The 20,744-nt window shown below is 41.9% G+C and overlaps 1 protein-coding gene across 3 annotated transcripts in view; it reads left to right on the top strand.

Moving 5' to 3' along the window:
- kirrel1b (kirre like nephrin family adhesion molecule 1b) overlaps positions 1 to 19,900 on the top strand; it is a 52,828-nt gene extending 32,928 nt beyond the window's left edge. For 2 of the 3 annotated variants that reach the window (XM_052087384.1, XM_052087385.1), the window contains exons 2-15: positions 834 to 983; positions 5,320 to 5,469; positions 5,812 to 5,969; positions 8,022 to 8,172; positions 8,640 to 8,745; positions 8,827 to 8,975; positions 9,120 to 9,247; positions 10,837 to 10,963; positions 11,855 to 11,955; positions 13,275 to 13,491; positions 14,366 to 14,473; positions 15,107 to 15,234; positions 16,098 to 16,208; positions 16,366 to 19,900. In XM_052087384.1, the coding sequence (XP_051943344.1) occupies positions 834 to 983; positions 5,320 to 5,469; positions 5,812 to 5,969; positions 8,022 to 8,172; positions 8,640 to 8,745; positions 8,827 to 8,975; positions 9,120 to 9,247; positions 10,837 to 10,963; positions 11,855 to 11,955; positions 13,275 to 13,491; positions 14,366 to 14,473; positions 15,107 to 15,234; positions 16,098 to 16,208; positions 16,366 to 16,959 (2,378 nt within the window). In that variant the 3' untranslated portion in view covers positions 16,960 to 19,900. The remainder of the gene's footprint in view (positions 1 to 833; positions 984 to 5,319; positions 5,470 to 5,811; positions 5,970 to 8,021; positions 8,173 to 8,639; positions 8,746 to 8,826; positions 8,976 to 9,119; positions 9,248 to 10,836; positions 10,964 to 11,854; positions 11,956 to 13,274; positions 13,492 to 14,365; positions 14,474 to 15,106; positions 15,235 to 16,097; positions 16,209 to 16,365) is intronic. The other variant, XM_052087386.1, reaches the window with a different exon arrangement.
- The last annotated feature ends 844 nt before the right edge of the window (positions 19,901 to 20,744 follow it).

The following is a 20,744-nucleotide window of genomic DNA, read 5'->3' as shown; positions in this document are numbered from 1 at the left end:
TTTCACGCCGCGCGTTTTTAGCGCGGCGCTGCGGTAGCCAAAAGGCTTATTTTGCCAGGGGAAATGCGAGCGTGTAAGCAGAATCCTTTGTACTGTGTGATGGGGGTTGCAGGAAAAAAAAGAGCAGCTCTGCAGTGATGTTCTCACAACACACAAAAAAACCCCCGCCTGCATTCTCACATATATATAAACACACATACTCAAGTACCAGTGAAATCTGCCGAGAGACCTTGAAAAGTTGAGATGAAACAACAAACGGATGACAGGAATGCAAATGAGTCTTGTTTCAAAGAGTATATATGCCACAAACTAAAGTAACAGGCTTAGCTTATGTTGTTAGCTTTAGCCAGTTAGCAAGAGCACAGCAGAAATTGTCATCTGAGAGGACCAAAATCGTACAGCACTGCACAGATCTGTATGTAAAATTAGTGATTAATTATTACATTCCAAATGTTGTGACGAATGTTGCTCCTGTGTTTGGCGTCTCTTGTCGTTGAAAATAAGTGATAAGGGCTCTCATTTATGCTGTTCAAAAGGGCAATGAAAAACAGAATGCACGCGATCTCATTCGAGACAGTTCTGTGATGTTTCGTGCTTCTGTTTCCAAATATAATTGATCTCAATGTGTCGGTTTTCCGACCTGGAAACACACAGTGCTGAAATCTGATTGGATACAAGCTCTTGTGCTATCGCTACGCTAAAAAGAAGCAAAAAAATCGACTCTTGGGTTCAATCGGTTATTCTGGTGTTATGTACTTCACATGTATCAAATCCAAACTTGATTGAGGGCACTTGGACTCACAAGACGCCATTGTGTTTGTTTGTTTTTGCAGCGCGGTGCGTTCGCTTTTCCCAGGAGCCGGCCGACCAATCTGTGGTCCTGGGTGAGCGAGTGGTCCTCTCCTGCGTGGTCTTCAACTACAGCGGCATCGTCCAGTGGACCAAAGATGGCCTGGCGCTCGGCGTCGGGGAGGGCCTCCGAGGTCAGGGGTTTATTGCGTCATAAAAGTTTTGATTTTTAAGGGCACCACAAGGAGTCTTAATTCAATGCATTTTTTATCGGATTTTTGGAGTAAAAAGGATCAAATGACAAAGTAAAAAGACGATAATCGATAAACATGACAATAACAAGAATAGTTATAAAAATCTATGTAAAGTCTTCAAGAGTGAGGTTCAAATACTATTTTTGTAACTAACTTATGAAAATTGATTTAAAAAATCTTGTCAATATGTAGTAGAAGTATAAATATTATCATACTAACATTGACGTAATAAAATGTAAATACATATAATAAAATATTGACAGCAATTATAACAAATTTCAGTAGTAAAAATGGTATCAAGAAAATATTTATTTATTTAATTTTTATTTTTAACTTTTATATTTTTGTCAAAATATTATAAATAGAATGAAACGAATGATTTCTCCTGATTAGAATTAAATTGCAATTGAAAAGTTATGAATAAATAAAACGCATTATTATTATTGTTAGCGATCACAATTTTAACATATAATTTTTCCTTAGTGCACAGATGTGTCTAAAAGAGCAAAATTGCAAACTGATTTCGTGTTTTTAAACCCTGATGTATTGCAAGCGCTTTTTGTTACCAGTCCCCCTTTGAAAATGCAACTATATTTAAACGAACAGTTTTTACTGGCCTCTTGATTTCAGTTCTTCATCAATTTGGTGTGTATATCGCTGACGCCGGACCAAAACCTCATGTCACAGTTTAGGACATTGTATATATTTTTTCACAAATCTGTTATTGGTCAGTGCACATGTGTGAGTGTTATATTCGCTTGGTGAGTCTTGTTTTTGCAATTTTTCATGTCATTACTTGACAAGGTCCAATGAGCCCAATAAATTTGTCAGAAAACAAGCAAAAAAAAATTATTTTTGCTCATTTACATTTAATTATTTGCAGTTTGGCCATCTTCCCCATACTCGCCTGCTCCCTGCTCCATTTCCCTCATGCTGTCGCTGCCACTAGCCTCCAAGCTAAAAGGAAAATGACCAGTGTTCCGACTTTACATCGCTTCGCCTTGGCGGAGGTTTTCTCGTTGTCTTTACGAGCGGCAATTAACGTCGCCGCCACACTTGAAGAATGGACGTTCTCTCATACTTGCTCTCTGTCTTTGCGGCTTTTTATTGTCTGAGGCGAGCGCGGCAGCATCTGCGGTTGCCACCGGAATCTCAATAAAAAGTTATTAAATGTCAAGTGCCGTGGCTTAATGGCGGCTTTATAATCACTTTAGCGTCTCCCGCGGACAAAATGTCTGCTGTTTATTAATTGTGGCGGAAGAGAACGAACCTCACAGCGTTTGTGCAAAGCGTTTCGCCTTTTATTGGCCGACGAGCCAGCCGCACTGGATACTTTCAACTTTGAGGCCTTCAAAATGGAAGGCTAACTCACAAAGTGGCAGGAGAATCACGTGACTTACACCAGGCAATTGGTATCAGGAAAGTGAATAACGACGACGATTTTAAAAGAGTCATCAAAGATGAGATACAATCAATATTGTTGTGTGGATTCTAATACAAGAGTAGTTTAATAGTATGCAATAAAATGGCATTTGACATAATATGCAAATTTAGAAGACTTCGACAAGGTTAAATATAATACTTGTAATGTGCATGGAAAATATATATATTTTTTAAATCACAGTTTAAACAAAATATTTGAATATCAGCAAAAAGATCAAACTAGTGAAAATGTTTTAGATGAGTAACAAAAACAAAATACAATTTCAATATTATATAAATAGCTAAATATATACTATACTATAACTATTATATTGTTTTGTAACAATTTCAATGATGGAAAATTGAATCATATTAAAGCACAATTGCCCTGCGATTGGCTGGCAACCGGTTCAGGGTGTCCCCCGCCTACTGCCCGAAGACAGCCGGAATAGGTTCCAGCACCCCGCGACCCTGAGGATGAAGCGGTTCGGAAAATGAATGAATGAATAAAGCACCATTTTTATTAAATGCTAAAACAAATCACATTTTTCAACAAAAAAAAAACTTAAATAAAATATCATTCTAATTGACCTTGAACAAGTTTAAATGTAAATGGGTATTTATTAATGAATAAAACATGAAATTGAATGATCATGAGAAGTATTTAGTGTGTTGCATGATTGAATATAAAAGATGGAAAATCTCAAATGTAATATAATTATTAACATTACAGCATTTCGGTCCAATAATCGTTTAAATTTTAAATATTACAATTTTAATGTTAAATGATATCTGTTGTCAATATCATCATTAACCCTTTCATGCAGCCTGATGACATACGCTGTCCACTCGAGTATCCACTGTTGTTGAAAGGGTTAAATAGTTCAATATCGAAGGGTCGATCTAAAAGAAAATTGTTAAAAATTTATGTCACCTGCTGGACAGCTGACAATAACATTTTTACACACATACACACACACACACACACTCTGACATTACGTGATGTGAATTTTGTGCTCAACTCAATTTAATTCACACGCACGCGCACTCCCCTCCATCATCGCTGGCTTTATGTGACTGCCTCAGCCCCTTCCTCCGCCTTCTCCTCCTCTCTTTTTTTTTTTTTAAACACTCTTTGTCCTTGCAGCCGTCTTCTCCACCAGCCAGGGAAGCGTCTGCATTTGATCAACACCGTCGTCCTCCTCCCCCCCCTCCCCCCGCATCCACCACCATCCGGCCGCCATTCGTCTTCTTTAAAAGGAACACACTGTGACAAAGTGTCGTCTTCGCCACTAGAAAGACACTAAAAGTATAGCCGCTGCAAATGTGATGCAGTCATTCTGTGATCGTCGCTCAAAGGTGAACGAATGCAGGGGTTGGAAAAACACCTTGCTCCTGTGAAAATTCAAATGATCTTTTCCCATTCAAATGAATGGAAATCCCATTCATCCATTCCAGCCTCCTCATAAAAATGGGAAAACAGGGATGCAGGTGGGGTTCATAACAATGTTTCATCTTCTCTCTGAGCTCATCGGTGCCAGCACTAACGTTTAGGTAGGTAGGTCGGAAGATAGACAGATAAATACAAATTTGTGGCAAAATATCACGTCATCATATTCTTGGGTTTCTCTACAACAAAATATCAATATTTTATCATCCATCCATCCATTTTCTCAACCGCTTGATCCTCACAAGGGTCACGGGGGCATGCTGGAGCCTATCCGAGCTGTCTTCGTGCACTAGGTGGGGGGGACACCCTAAACCGGTTGCCAGCCAATCGCAGGCCACACGGAGACGAACAATCATCCACGCCTCATGAATGTTATTGGAATGTGAGAGGACCCGGAGAAAACCCACACAGGCACGGGGAACGCATGCAAACTCCACACAGGAAGGCAGGAGCTGGGATCGAACCCACGACCTCTGCACTGTGAGGTCAACGCGCTAACCGATCGAACATCGAGCCGTCCAATATTTTCACATATGATACATATTTTGAAATATCTTGATAATGTCTGTAACACTGAAAAATACTGCAGAATTATTGGACAGAATATCAATACAGTATTGTTATGGAGCTGGTATCTTATACGATATAATGTCTTTCATATACAGTAATATAAATTCCTCTGTAATACGTCTATCATAACAGAACACACACAAAAAGTCTGAGATCCTTTGCCAAATTGAATAAAAAGTCATATTTTGGTTTGAAGTCACCATTTTACAATCAGTCTCATGCCCTGTAAAGTTATTCTGCTGAACTCCGATGAAGGAATTCTTCAGAAATGAGTCCCAGTCTTAAGCAGCTGTAATAGAGAGATGGTTGATTAAATCACAGAGCTTTTTTTTTTTGCCATTGTCGAATGTGGGCAGAGCATGGCGTAAAAGTTTGGCCATTTGTACGATTGAGATAGTGTGAACCATTCTTTCTGCTTTCATTTTTAGCAGCTGGAAAATATGTTGTTTGGAGTTTCCGTTTATTTGTTTTTGAGCCATCTGCCATTGCTTCTTACCCACATACACCCTAAAAAATGGATCTGGGACTGTTACAATGAAAGCAACTATGTGCCCCACCAATCGGTTTCACTGTGAATTTGTCATTGTAGCATTATACAAGACTTTTAATCTGGTGCTGCCCTTGGGGAGCACATAACACAGTTTGGAAATCCCTGACCTGGTTAAATATAAAAGTATCATCTTTTCAGCGAGCATTTTTGATGTTTTCTGGGCTACAAACGCTACTTAAAAGCCTCCTCGTGATCATCTCGAACCCATTTTTTGACAAGTTTGGTTAAAAAGTAACCTTGGTTCACATTTCACTGCTGTCAATTTTTTTGTTTCCTTTTTCCAGCATGGCCTAGGTACCGAGTGCTGCGGGCTCTGGACACAGGCCAGTACAACCTGGAGATCTCGCGTGCCGAGCTATCCGACGACTCGCTGTACGAGTGCCAGGCCACCGAGGCCGCCTTGCGCTCGCGGAGGGCCAAGCTCAACGTCCTCAGTAAGTCACAGCCAGCACCACACCACCCCCGACCCCTCAAAGTTTCGCAATTATGTGGTAATGGAGATATTGAAAAAAATCCACTTTCAGTACATGACAACATGGAAAAATTGTCATGATTGGTTCACGAAGACACATTTGATCCAATTATATCATTTGACCCCATGTTTTGTATGCATTGACACCACAAATTCAATATTGTATCTGGCTGTGGAATATCTTGTTATAAATGCAAGCTATGCATATTTATATAAAAATGGGACAAGCACACGTCCATGTTTACGCACACACGCATGAATAGAAAAGGGTGAGTAACGGTCTGTTTGTATCTCCGTCCTCCAGTCCCACCCGAGGACCCCGTGATGGAGGCAAGCCCGGAGCTGCTGCTCATGGCGGGTACGCCGCACAACCTCACCTGCATCACCCGCGGCGCCAAACCGGCCGCACACATCCAGTGGCTCAAGAACGGGCTGCCTGCCGAGGGCGCCCACCAGTCCACGGTGACTCAAACACGTCATCACACACACACACACACACACACACACACACACACACACACACACACACACACACACACACACACACGTGCAACAGGACCTCCACCAAGGCTTATTAGGCGAAGCAGTCCACGGAAGCTAAGCATCGCTACAATGTTGGTGCCTGCACATATCCACTTATGATAACTGGATTTCAGACGTTGGCTGACTCATTTAGTGCCGCCGCCCATTGGCTGAAGGCCATGTCAATCCAAATGTCTGAACGTGTCATTCATGATGTGTCAAAGTCAAGACATGCACCATATTTGGATCGACATTCCTGTCCCAGACACTGCCTACAAGTGACATTTTTTTTTGTTTAAACCGATTAAAAAAAATGACAGACAATAAAAAAAAATCTCAACCCTTCCATGGGAAGTAGTACAAAAACAGACGAACAAACAGACGATTCCGGCAGATCCACGCTTAATCTCACACGCCGAGTGTTGGATTAAAGAGGTGTTACGGCGCAAATTCCGCTACAGAAGCAGAACAAGTTCACTCTAAATTCTCAGCAAAGCTTCTTCATCTTCTTTGTTGGCTGATTTTTATGCTCTTTGCCTCTGGCACAGAAAAGGAGGAATTAGGGAGTATCTACCCCAAAGCAGACAGCAGCTCAGGAGTCCTGTGCAAAAAGTAGAAACAAAACCTTATACAGTCGACAAGGAGCAAAGCTAATCAAAAAAACACCATTGAGGGACAACGAAGGCGCTCTGTTTCCACGAGAAGTTTTGAGGTCACTTTCATACATGGGGGGGCGGGGGGGGGTTAACGTTCAGTGGCCATTTTGTCAGGATCCGGTCAGTCTGACGTACGTGTTTTACGTGTCTCTTAAGACTTTTGTTTAGTGCTCAGTCAACGTAATATGCTTGCGTCACATCTTTTCATAATAATTGAAGACAACTTCAATTGACGGAATGTGTAGTTTGTAACATGTTTTTTTTTTCTAATCATGAAAGGCATTTGTTTGTTTGAAATACACGTTGCCATCGTCTTTGAAGACAATTTCGACTCTTCCATCGTCTGTTACGTGCATATTGTTGTAAAACATACGTGTTCTGATAATCACTAAAGACGGTTTACTCCTCATTTAACCCAACATTCCTGGTTTTGCAACCTTTTGCAACCTTTTGTTATATATATATAATAATATATATATATATATATCTTTAAGGCCCTTGTTGTTCTTCACTCAAGGTCACATCGATGATGACACATTTGTGATGTAATCATCAAAGACAGTTCAGTCATCAAGAAAATACTGATTTTGTAACATATGCATATTTTCGGGCAAATTGATGTGTTTTGAAACATTTTTGAGTGTAACATGATTCATTGTTTGTTTTTGTAACGTAAAATATTTTCGGACACTTCCTGTACATTTTTTTTTAGCTTATCGTTTGTTTTCTTGTGGTCTTCAGGCTTCTTTCACATGCGTGATTTTGTTCCATGTGTTTGTAGCAAAAGCATTTTCATAGTCACCGACGACAACGTTGTCTACAAGAAACCAAACGCATTCTTTCAGAATCCCGAAAGACAATTTAGTCAAGATGACATACAGTGCACATTTTGGTAACATGCATCTTGTCATAATCAACTTAACAAGGGGAATGCACCTAACCTTTTAAATGTCATCATTTGCATGATCTGAATGAACACTTTGCCCTCTTTCTCCCACCTCTGCACCCACCCACACAGACACAGATGACACACACACACACACACACACTTGCTCTCGCCACTCTCCCTCTCGTGCACTCAACTCCAGACGTGAAATCATGCCCAAGAGCCTCACCGCAAACACACCGGCTCACATGTGCACACGCAGCAGCAAACACCGACTCGCACAATCCAGTGGATGTTTTGACATCTTCTGGCACTCGTGCATAACACACTGTTCCGTTCATTTGTTTTATTTTATTTGTATTTATTTATTTATTTTAAATGCAGAACATAAGACCCCAAAATAAACAAAAAGCATAAAACGAATAAAAGCAAATATTCCCGTCCTGACAGGAGGTGCTGCCAGACCGAAAGAGAGTGACCACCAGGAGCTACCTGCCCATCATGCCGCTGGACACCGACAGCCACAGCAACTTCACCTGCGTGGCCAGCAACCCGGCCGTGCCCATGGGCAAGCGGGCCAACGTCATGCTCAACGTGCACCGTAGGTTCTGACTCAACCAACAATGACATCCATCATAATACAGTGGTGACCTGAGATACCAGGTCTTAGCAACTTGTGCATTTTCGAGGTACAAGCAGCCATTTGGTAGTTGGTGAACAATCCTTCAAAAGAGACTTCGAGTTGTTTATTGCCACAACAGGTTGAAGTTAGTCAAACAAAGCATAAAACATTTGTGTATTTAATTTTCACATAAATTGCCCTCCCAACGTCTGCTAGCTTCATGCTAACACACCATGCAAATTGTCACAAAAGGACTAACTAATAGCATCATGTCGGGTATTTGAACACAAACGGTGGAGCAACACATAGGCGATAATTTAATACTCACAGGCATATTTTCTTGATCATCTGCGAAAAACGACTAATCTGTAAAACTGATTTGCAACACTCACACAAAAACATCTTTTCTGCTCCAAAGTATTGTCTATAATTGGTGCTTTCTCCAGATCCGCCGACGGTGACGTTGTCTATTGAGCCTCGCTCAGTCCTGGAGGGCGAGAGGGTCACCTTCACCTGCCAGGCCACCGCCAACCCGCCCATCATGGGCTACAGGTCCGGATGGCTGGAATGGGGCCCCTGCTGTACTCGGTATAGAGGACTGATCAAACATTACATATATCGTGTCTCCGTTAGGTGGGCGAAGGGCGGCGTGTTGCTTGAGGGCGCCAGAGAGAGCATATTTGCCACCACGGCCGACCACTCCTTCTTCACCGAACCTGTGTCCTGTCAGGTGTTCAACGCGGTGGGCAGCACCAACGTTAGCATACTGGTGGACGTACATTGTAAGTAGCATAGACGTGTTCTTTGGATCCTGTGAAATCCGTGTTTGTTCCGTGAAACAACGCCTTACCCACCTACACATCTGCTAGCCAAAAAAATCTGCCCGTTTACCTTCAGGCGTGACTTCTTCTGTCTCTTTGACTTAGTCGGACCCATCCTGGTAGTTGAACCGCGGCCCATCACGGTGGACGTGAACTCTGACGTCACCCTGAATTGCAAGTGGTCTGGAAACCCGCCGCTTACCCTCACCTGGACCAAGAAGGGCTCCAACATGGTGAGAAATTATTGCCCGCTTTAGTTCACATGTTAATGATGGTATGCACGTTTACCTTTGTTAGTATATCAATCGAAAATAGATGACCATTCCCTCCAACGATAGTCATATTGCATTTGATGGACAAAAGTATACAAACATGGGAGAAGACATTTTCTACTTACGATTTACCAAACGCTCTTAAGACGGCAAGATTCAGTGCAGCTATATTTTCTATTTACACCACTTCTGGTGCACTCCTTAGTGGACTGACACAAAATGTTATGACAGCAACAGTAATTGGAAGAGGCTTTCCCATCATACGTTGGTGCCATTAAAAGTGACATTTGTGACTGTGTTATGCTTCTTCAATGTGTTATTTTGTACAGAGCAGGTGTAATAGAAATATAAGTGGTTATTATTTCTAGTTGGGTACATTTGACTACTTTTGGTCATTTTTGACCGGGAGTACAACATGCATTTCTTTTTAGGACTAAATAAAAAAGATGGTTTAAAAATACATTTTCATAATAACTTTAACCCAAAGTACCCTACAATAATCCGTATACCAAATGTAATCTGATTAGTGCATTTTAAAATTTTGTTTTGGGCTTTTTTTCCTCAGAAGTTGCTTTCACAGACAAAATATCAGAACAATGAGGCATTCGGGCCACTTAAAACATGTAGAACACGCTAAACTTTCGGGGTCACTACAGTGTACACCTTATTATGTCATCTGGTTACAGGGTGACTGAAAGGGTTAAAATAGCTAATGCAAGGGTGTCCAAAGTTGGTCCTCAAGCTCCGATGTCCTGCTTGTTTTCCATCTCTCCCTGCTGAAACACACCTATTGCAAAGGATCAGCTCATCAGCACCTTCTGAAGAAGCAAGATCTTTTTTTTTTTTTTTTTTTTGCCTCCCTACTTTTGCAGTTTCCAACGTATTCATAAATTTCAGGTTTAACCGACCTAAATATCTGCTTGGTACCTCTCTTCTGACTACATGCCGGGCCATTTATCTGTCACCCAGCCTGTCGAGCCACCAAGCTATTTTATTTATTTGCAGAATTTCTCTGCCTCTTCTTCTTTCTCTTGATTATGCTGCATCTATCCCGGTAGAACTCAGTGCTGTTCGGCACGGTGCGGCACAATGTGGTACTACTAGGCGCACAACTCTAAACCCAAACTGTCCTGTACTTGTACATTGTAAAAAAAGGGGACATTGGAAACAACTGGACAGCAGCACAGAGGGGAAACCCCATGTTACTGGGAAATTCTCCAGAAAGCCTTCGATTGGTGCGAAGAAAAGGGTTTTAAAAAAAAAAAAGGCAGACTTCATAAATGTTTGCTTAGTTGTAAAGTAGACACTTTGTATAAAGACTCTGCGTGTCTTAAATCTTTAATTCATGCCCAACAGTTTAAGAGAAAGCTCCAGGAGAAAAAAGCTAATGGAGCCTGCTGAGTAAATCAACATGTTTTATAAATTAAATATGCTGCTCTCGCTCGCCGTGTCTGGCTCAGCTTGATGCCTCTCAAGCAGATTCTGCTGTTTACTGGAGTCTGCGCTTGGCCACGTCTTATGTTTGTGTGTCCACGGCTATATGTGTGCAGGTGCTTAGTAACAATAACCAGCTCTACTTGAAGTCGGTGAGCCAGGCAGACGCCGGCCAGTACGTGTGCAAGGCCATCGTGCCGCGCATCGGCGTGGGTGAGACGGAAGTGATGCTCACAGTCAATGGTGAGTCGCCATCAACAAGTCCATGTAACACATGTAGTATTACTACCAAGTCACCTTTCCTCGTGACAAACTTACCCGTTGACTTAATAGACAGTTTGACTGCCGAGCTGCCTGCCTACTCACCTTCTTGTTTTACTGTTACCAACTTTTCCATCCACCTTTCTGCTTACGTGTCTTACCTATTTACTCATCAGCAAGTCTGACTTACAACCCACCTACCTTCTTATCTGCCCAACTATCTATAAATACAAATTTCAAGCTGAACTCAAAAGCACAACTGTTCCTTTTCTGTTGAAATGAGTAGAATAGTCATTAACCCCCCCCCCCAAAAAAAATCATAAAAATCAAAAAATACCAATAAATGCTGCATGTTATAAAAATGTACAGTCATGGTGGAACTGAATAAAATTGTACAATTTAAACAGTTTGGACCTCATGAGTAATTCAGCCAGCATCTTCTTCTTCCATGGTCATCAGATGGCAATGTCATAGAGATGGAGTAATATTTATTGGATTTTTTTTTCCCAGTGACTAACAAATGTATGCCTGTCAGAATGTTATATTGTCTGTCTACTTGTGTTGCTTCAACTCAAAAAGACATTGATGCTATTGTTTTGGCCTGTCTATGGCATTTCTCATGTGTTAGTATTAAGATATCAAGTGTTTCATGTCAGTTATGAGCTTTTTTTTTTAAACGCACAATGAGTAATTAATAAAAATAATTTTAAAAAACACCAAGCGACAAATCTTGAGAATCATATAAGCCAAGTCACTCATAACTTGAGGTACCCCGTACTTGCCTACGTATTTATCTTGACCAGCTATCAGACCACCTAAACTTTTGTCCCTACATATCAGCTGTTCACTTACGTTGTGTCTTGTCCCGGCCAGGCCCGCCCATAATCTCCAGCGATCCGGTCCAGTACGCCGTCCGGGGTGAGCGAGGCGAGATTAAGTGCTACATCGCCAGCACGCCCCCACCAGACAAGATCGTGAGTCCATCCGTCTCTCATTTATGCCTTTTTTAACCATAGTAAGACTAATTGACACAGAATACTGGCAAAAGAACATCCTCTTTTTTTCTCTCGCAGCCTAGACTCATTGTGCATCAACCGTTATTTTTTCTTTTTTCCTTCTTTGGCTTGAGTGTCGCATTCTCAACCTCTTGAATGCAGCATGAGTTTTCTTCTTTAAAGAAACCTGTTAACCCAATTTTTTTCCTTCAAAGCACACTTGATGGAATGACACTCTAGCACAAAGTGATGGATCATTTCAAAGCTTGCACATGCAAGAACGTTTTCACCCTCCCCGCCTATTTAAAAAAACAAACAGAAAAAAAACAGCGTTTAGCTGCACCTCTCAGCGGCAATTATCCAATTTTTGCTGCGCCGACATGACAGAAATCAGAGCTTTTAGGAGGCTTCAGAACCCCCAGCCCGGCCAGAGAGCTGTGAGCGTATAATATGATACGACATCATAGTCGTGGCTTAATGCACAAACACAAGGACTTATAAAAAATGGAATGTGAGCTGTGTGTGTGTGTGTGTGCGCGTGCGCATTTGCCGCCAGATATTCCTAAATAAATCCATCTGTGTGCATATTCTTCTCCATAAAAGAGGGTAGATCTGCAGGAATTTATGCGGTGGAAGTGACTAGCACTAATGTAAGGCGAGACTAATCACATTTCACTTATACTTTAACTGTTGCAGTCTCAGTAATGCGAGTTACAATGCATTTTAAGCTTGGGGGCGACCGATCTTTTCCTGGACTTTGCTATCAATATGGCAGGCCTGCTTTCACATCTGACATTGGCCCAATGACATGTCAATCGTTGTTACTCCACCAAGGATGGATTTGCCACCTCACGATACGGTGCAATATAACGCAGTGGCGAACCGACGCGCTGAAATTAGAAAGCAATGCAATACACTGCAATCACGACCTGACCTATATGAGCCGATTCACTACAATATCGATCTGACGCCTTAAAAATTCACTCCCAATTATGATGTGATGCCATTTGATGAGCGTAATTCTGACGCAATGTGATTCACAATGATTACGTCGGGATACAATATGATTCACTGCAATGTGATCCAATCATAATCCGACATTATTCAATGACAATGTGATCTAGGTACAATGCACATTTCGCAAAACTTGCTCAAATGATCGCTATTTTATTTTTGGTCAAGTCAGGCCATCGCGTCGTAGTCAATTTGGATGGCACCTCACTGCTTTTTTTTTCCCTTCACATCCCTAATGGCGAGTTGACAAGGCTCATAAACCTTCCACGTCATGCGTGTTGTAGGTGTGGGCATGGAAGGAGAACGTGTGGGAGAAGGAGAAAGGCACGTTGATGGAGCGCTATACAGTAGAGCAAAGCAAGCCGCCGTCGCAGGGCGGGGCCGTGCTCTCCACACTCACCATCAACAACGTCATGGAATCCGACTTCCACTCGCCATACAATTGCACTGCCTGGAACTCCTTCGGGCCCCGCACCATGATCATCACTCTGGAGGAAACCGGTACAGAATCACCACAAAAGGCCATTAGTCCAGACGAATCCTGACTCGGGATAACATTTGGCAAGAGGTCCACTTATGTCATCAAAATGAACCCAAATGAATGTGGGCCCCAAATTAAGCGATGGGGCCAGTGGCATGATTTTGTGAGTCCCTCAATAATTCAAAATAAAATCTAAAATAATGGGAGCTCTGGATAAAGCTATGCGCTATCCTGTTAGTTCAAACCTGTTCAATTTCTACTGTTAAATCTTGAGACGAGTCATGGTATCACTTTAGTGGAGGTGGGGGGATATTACCTTTGTGCAACATCTGTTGGATTTATATATGTAAGTAAATTAAGTTGGGGTGACTCATGGTATCATTGTGCAAAATCCATTGGATTTCCAAATTTTGGGTCGACCCTTGGTCTCACTTTTAGAACAAAACCCGTCACATGTAAAAATGTCACTTGTTGATTTGTTGAGGTTGACCCGTGGCATCAACTTAGTGGGAAACGTGTTGGCTTGAAATTACAGTTTGAGGGTTGATTAAATGAATGTGCAAAACTGTATTTAGTGTGCATGCGTACGTGCGTGTGTTGACTACCAAACTGCAAAAGACTGGATCGGATTTCTATTTTTGAAATCGGCTTTGTGGGTTGAACCATGGTGTCACCTGAGTGCAAAAACCAATTGGATGTCTACTTTGGTTTTTGGGTTGACCTGAATGCAACAGCCGTTGATTCGATTTTAAATCTTTTTGCATGTTCACCCATGATATGACCTTGGTGCAAAAAGTATTGGGTTGTTGTCCCCTCACGAACAAAACCTGTTGATTTTCTAAATTTCGCGAGTCTAGGCTGTCATTATTTCGCTGCTTCTCGTGCCCCTTTCAGACATCGTCCCAGTGGGCATCATCGCCGGAGGCACGGTGGGCTCGTCCATCCTTCTGCTCACGCTGCTGCTGGCTCTCGCCTTCTTCCTGTACCGCCAACGCAAAGGCAGTGAGTTTCTCGTCTCCGTCAATCAGCTTCTGCGACATATGCCGTCTGCTTTCGCGTTGTATTCAAATGAACCTCATGAATATTCATACCAATGTGGCAAACAGCCTCCAAACGCCCACACGCCAACCTCTCATTATTCTTGAAATAATTGTGGATATGCCAGATAAAGAAAGCCTCTGAAGACGAGGTGAACCTTAAAATGGTGAACTTCCTGTATGATTTTCACACATCAAAATCCAGCCGGAGAATGCAATTTGCCCAAATCAAGTCAAGGTCATCTTTATTGTCAAATATGCTCAAAGTACAACATACAGCACAGATGAAATTTCTTCCCCCCTCAATCCTCAGTGCAAACACGCAGTGCATTAAAACACACCTAAATGCTGCACCATTAATTAAAAGGGAAAAATAGAATGTGAGATGGGGGTTGGTGGGGGGGCTGAATTGATAGGTGGGTCGACTAAAAATTTTTTTAAAAAGGACATTTTGAGAATGTGAAAAATACTTGCCAAGATATCCTGAATGAACTGAGCAGTTCAAGCAATAAAATTTACCAGAGCATTTTCCTCGATTTTGTCTCCCAACTCTGGACACCGTAAAGTGGACCCTGAAGTGCTTGTGTTGTCTTTCCAGGACATCGAGGAGTGACGCTGGGCAAAGTTGACATCAAAGTGGAGACGGTCAACAAGGAGACGCACAGTCTGGAGGAGGAAGCGGCCACAGTCTCCACGGCCACGCGCATGGTCAAAGCGATGTACTCGGTGAGTCCACACGCACCTCGACAGGTTTCATCCACAACATGACACCACCACACACCTGGGAAAACGGTGGTCTTTTTTTGCCAAATATGTTTTTTAAAGCAGACAGATGGGACAGTTCATTTTTAGTAACATGGAATATCTAAATTTGTATTTCAAATATACGAATGAAAAAATAATTTAGCCTCATATTTTAATATTTTTTGTTATAATATACATCAGCATTAAATGAATGAATACATTCCAAATGTGTAAAATGGCGCATCTGATTAACAAGTCAGTAGTTTCAAATCTAAAAATTGTATTTTCCTTCTATTTTTGGACTCGATTAACAATAGTCAATTAATTCCATCTCGTTATTTTATTGGCAGTTAAATGATAACGAATCAGAATACAGATCTGTTGAATACTTCGTTACAAATTTACTTTTATTTTATTGTATTATTTACAATGAAATGATTTGTTTAATGAGATGATGAAACAAAATATTTTTTAAGTATATCATTCATAATAGTAGATTCTCCTTTTGGGTTTTATTGTAATAATAATAATAATACATTTTATTTATAAACGCCTTTCAAGACACCCAAGGACACTTTACAATTACAAAAAACAAAACAATACGATAAATAATATTATTTATAATTAAGAGAATCCGGAAAGTATTACATGCATACGCAAAAGTATTCTCTTAACGAAACACATTGAAATGATTCTTCATCAGTCAGTCGGGCAAGAATCGAATGAGCTAAATGAATAAAAGTTGCAACTCTGTTCTCCTCCCTGTCTTCCTCCTCTCTGGACGTCCGCCCCTCCTCCTCTCTCTCCCTCCGTCCGTCTGTGTGTTTTGTCGTTTGACGGTTTAGTTTCTGCCCTCTGTCTCCCTCTCTCCCTCCACTCAGCCCTTCAAAGACGACATGGACCTCAAGCAGGATGTGCGCAGCGAGAGCGACACGCGTGACGACTACGAACTCAAGGTAGCGTACGGGCTTAGAGTTTCAAGTTAGGGTGTCATACGATGGTTTCCGTTTCAAGTTCAGCTTGGAGATTAGGTTTAGGGTATCAGAAACGCTGGTCTGGGTTCCAGGTCTTGAATTAGTTTCACGAGGCCGTTACTTGTGTTTGCGATTTCAGGATCCAACAAATGGCTACTACAACGTGCGAGCGACCACCCACGACGAGGCTCGCCCTCAGTCCCGCGCCGTCCACTACCAGGGAGACTTCCGCTCTCCCAACGCCAACAGCGCGACAGGCGGCGCCAGCGTTTCCGCAGCCCCGCCCTCGGCCCCCAGCGGCGCGGTCCCCCCCAGCGGAGTACCGGGCTCCCGGGCCGGTTGCTATGACCCGCGCCCACCTTCCCGCATCTCGCACTCCACCTACGCCCAGTTCAGCACACTCTCCCGGGCGGCGGCTGCTGCCCAGCAGGCGGCATCCAACCCACCGGCGGACTACCCGGGGGACTGCGGGCCGCTGGACGGCACCACCCAACTTGCCTACGACAGCTACGGGTACCCCTCGCAGTACCACGGCTATCGCGTGGCCTTCGCGCCGCCTGCGGAGGAGGGACCGGCCTACGAGATGTACCCCACGGGACCAGGGAGCGGACCTGGGCAGCACAGCCCCGAAGCGGGGCTGGGAAAGTACGACACTGCTACCCGCTTTTCGTACTCGTCGCCCCCTTCTGACCACTCACAGAGACATACGCAGAGGATGCAGACTCATGTGTGAATGCAAAACCACATGCGTTGGCGTTAGCAATATGCATGCTAATTGGCACTAACTACAATCAACAAAGAAGAGCAGCACTTCTGACTGATCAGCCGCCGCTTTGGGGTTACCAGAACCGGAAATTGTATCCCATTGAAATTATGTTTTACAATAACACCCCGTGAGCGCCCCACCCTCCAAAACAATGGTTTTCCAATTAAAATAAAATTCAATGGCCATGATAGGACACATGAAAAAATCTGAAAATGGAAGAAGAATTACAGTCGTTATTTTCAGGCAAATCCGGTGCAACTTCAGCTAGCCACCCTGGTTGGGAATTATTCACGACCAATCGATGGATGGCAGGTATCTAAAGTTGGTATTTCAGTTGGTGGCGAATGCTTGCGAACTCGGGAGACCAAAGTCTTGCTGAGGCTTTCATCAGTGCGATGTCTTGTCAAGACTAATCGGACGTATAGACAGCTTCACAAAGTAGCCGAGATGTATCTGCGATGACTCCAGCAGCACATGGTGATTTCGCAGACCTGCTGCAGATGTAGAAAAAGTCTCCAAAAAGCTCTCCGAAAGGAATTGAACATGTTTGAATTTACCACGACTGCCTGGCGACCCGACTAGTCTCCAGGATACATCTCGGTCACCATGAGGTCACCATCTTGTGTCCAGGCCAGTCAGATAGATGATTAGCCGACACTAAAGGCCCTATTTTCATACACAAGCGCTCGTGCTATTGGCCTAAACATTAGCCGTTTTTATTTTCATGCTGTGTCAATTCATGTTGGGGCCCTCCCTGCGCTTCTCTGGCCGTTCCGGCGGACGGAACTGGTGTGCCTCCGTCACACCTCACAATTTGGTGGCAGAAAGTAGACTGTGCTGTAAAAATGAGTAAATCTTCATTTTTGTGCCAGGGAAAGTCTTAACAGGTTTGTGAATTTGGTCGACCCCCGCTATGCCTCAATGGGCCTTCTGGCTTATTTGATTGCATGCCCACGGCGCATGCGGCAAATTTGGTGACCAAAATCAGACTGCATTTTACATTTGCAAAAACTTGCCTGGATATGGCTGTGTTGGCTCCCACAAGTCTTCTCACTAGTTTGGCAAAATACCAAGACAACGTTCTGCTCCACCCATGTGCTGGTCAGTTTTTACGCTCTTGCTGTGTAACGTGGGAATCCACTTTGAACCATTTGCCATGAAAAAAAAATGGATGTCTTTATTGCGGAATTCCTTGCTTTTATGTGGACATTTTGTACAAAAACAAAGCGACATAACTTTCCATGCACCACAACAACATGGCAGCTTGTTGAAAAAACATAAACCAGTGTGGGGAGTCTCTCTTCCAGGAGTAGGTAGCAATGCGTCGCGCAAATTTTCTACACTCATGACGCGTTTCGACGTCGGCTTTTTAGTCCTTTTGATGACTTTCAGTTTGTTTAAAAAGAGAAAAAAAAATACCTCTGCAACCCTGGATCCTCAAGTGTCAAAATGTGTGTTTCTTGTCACTTGCACAGTAGAATAGTTTTTTCCCCCTCCATATTTATACTGAAATGGGAGATGGGGGGAACTGCAAAAAAAATGTATTTTTATTTCGAAAAAGAAAAATGTGGACCAAAGGTTCAAAATTTTGTGGGGGGGCCAGGGGGGCACTGTTGGATTTTTACAATGGAACATTTTCGCCAAGGAAGGATGATGTTTATGCAGCAAAGAGAATAAATAGGGGTGGTTTTTTTTTTTCTTTTTTGGTGGTCGTTTGTTTTTTGAAGCAGAGTCCCTCAGACCACCAGTCCTCCGTGACTGGAATGCCTTTTTTGACGATTGGACAGCAGGCTGGCTTTCGACAGTGGAGTCTTAACATATCAAGGTGAAGCTGCAGAGGCTTCCATGGAGCTCAATTTGCTGATGTAAACCTGTCAGCAACATGCCAACAACATGTAAATGACACAAACAACATGTAAACAGACATGTAATGCTTCCTCAATGCAGCAAAAACACAATGGTGGTGTGTTGTTTTTTATGGTCTTTAATCTTTGCTGTATGTGACTGGCTTTTAGTGTTTATTGCTGGTGTCTCATATATACTCTATTGATTTTTTTTTCTTCCTGAGCCTTACCCTAAAAATTGCATACTGGCCAATCAAAACTCGGCACAGAATAGCAGTCTAGTGTTAAATCAATGGAGATATTTTTCATTTGTTTCGAGGGTTTGGATATTTTTTGTTCCTTTTGGTTTCCTGTTAAAAAATTTTAAAAATTGTAGCATTTCAAATTAGGGTTCTAAATTAGGATTTCAAGACAGGAAATTGGAATTTCAAGATCAAGTTCAGGTTTCAAGTAGGATGGATTCCAGCATAGGTTAGGGTTATAAAACTGATGGTTTCAATATAGGGTAAACGTTTCACGTTAACTTTAAAATTAGGCTTTCAAGAGAGGGTCAGTGGTCCAAAGTAGGGTACCAAGGCAGGGTTAGGATTTGAAATTACCGTTACAGGCTAGGGTTGACGTTACAAATAAGAGTGGCTAGGTTTTGAAATGACAGTCTCAAATTACAAATCCGAATTGGGCTTTGTAGTGTTAGGGTTTCCAATGAGAACCGAATGGAGAAATTTCCCCCGTTAAATGTTCCTGTTTGTCCTTCTGAATGGCATTCAGAACTTTTAATTATCAGCACTTTAACACTGTCATCTCCTCTTGGGAAATGTCAAACGAATACCCCTGTCGCTATATGGTGATTTATATATTTTTTTATGTTCTTTCATGAGAACAAGCGCGCTGCAAAGTGGGGCTGAATGAGAAGGAGTCGCTGAGCCACTAGTGGCTCCATCCGCTCACGTACTTGACGTCTGCTGCCAAAGCACTGCAAGGAGTTCGACTGCTCACCATGCACGTGCGGCTTTAAACGCAGGTTGAAACCTCTCAGAACAGCTGAAAGGATGAAAAATTACTCATCAGCAAATTGTTACATTTTTTTTAATCAGAGATGCAAGTACACCTTTCTAGATTTTTTGCAAATCTGCCCTCGTTTTCTCTAGCACGTCAACTGTTTATAATAATAACAAACAATACTATTCTAGATGACATGTAACTTCCAGTGGATTTTTTTTCCTGTAACATATCTAATAAATTACAACACATGGTAAAAATTCATACTGTCAAACTAAAAAAGAATGAAAAAAAATCTGATGTGCTATAAAAAAATGTTTTTTTAAATTGGCGTCAAGGACATACAAAGCCAAATTACAAAAGAGTCACTGGAGTAGTTGACTTGGTAACGTGACTCACTGGACTATCTTGTGTTTGTTTGTTTTTTTTTGGTTGTTGTAACAAAATTGACAGTTAAGATCGTATCATCTCCATGCTCCAGTCTTAACTTTTCCTGTGACACAACATATTGTGCCATGTAAAATCATGTTTGTCTTTTACTTTTATATATATTTAAAAGGTTAAAACAAAACGATTGTTTTATCCATGTGTCAAATTGTAATTGTAAGTTATTTTTTCACACAATTCCAGAAAATAAAACTTTCATACAAAAAAGCATACTTGTAATCATAATCAGTTACATAAGATAAGAAAACCTTTATTTTTCTCACAATGCGTGTTGATTTATTTAGTTTCAGTTGAATTTTTTTTCTAGGTAACTGGCCATTTAAATGGGACTTAAATTTTTGGGCGGCTAAAGCTGTAGAAATATGAGGCAAAATAATTGAAAAACTTTTTTAAGGTTAAATTTAGGGATTAAAAAATTAGGAACCTGGATCGTTTTGTCTTTTTCGTGTTAATTTCTGGGTT

The sequence above is a fragment of the Hippocampus zosterae genome, chromosome 15 (assembly GCF_025434085.1).
Source record: "Hippocampus zosterae strain Florida chromosome 15, ASM2543408v3, whole genome shotgun sequence".
Lineage (NCBI taxonomy): Eukaryota > Metazoa > Chordata > Actinopteri > Syngnathiformes > Syngnathidae > Hippocampus > Hippocampus zosterae.
This window is presented reverse-complemented; position numbering and strand designations above follow the sequence as displayed.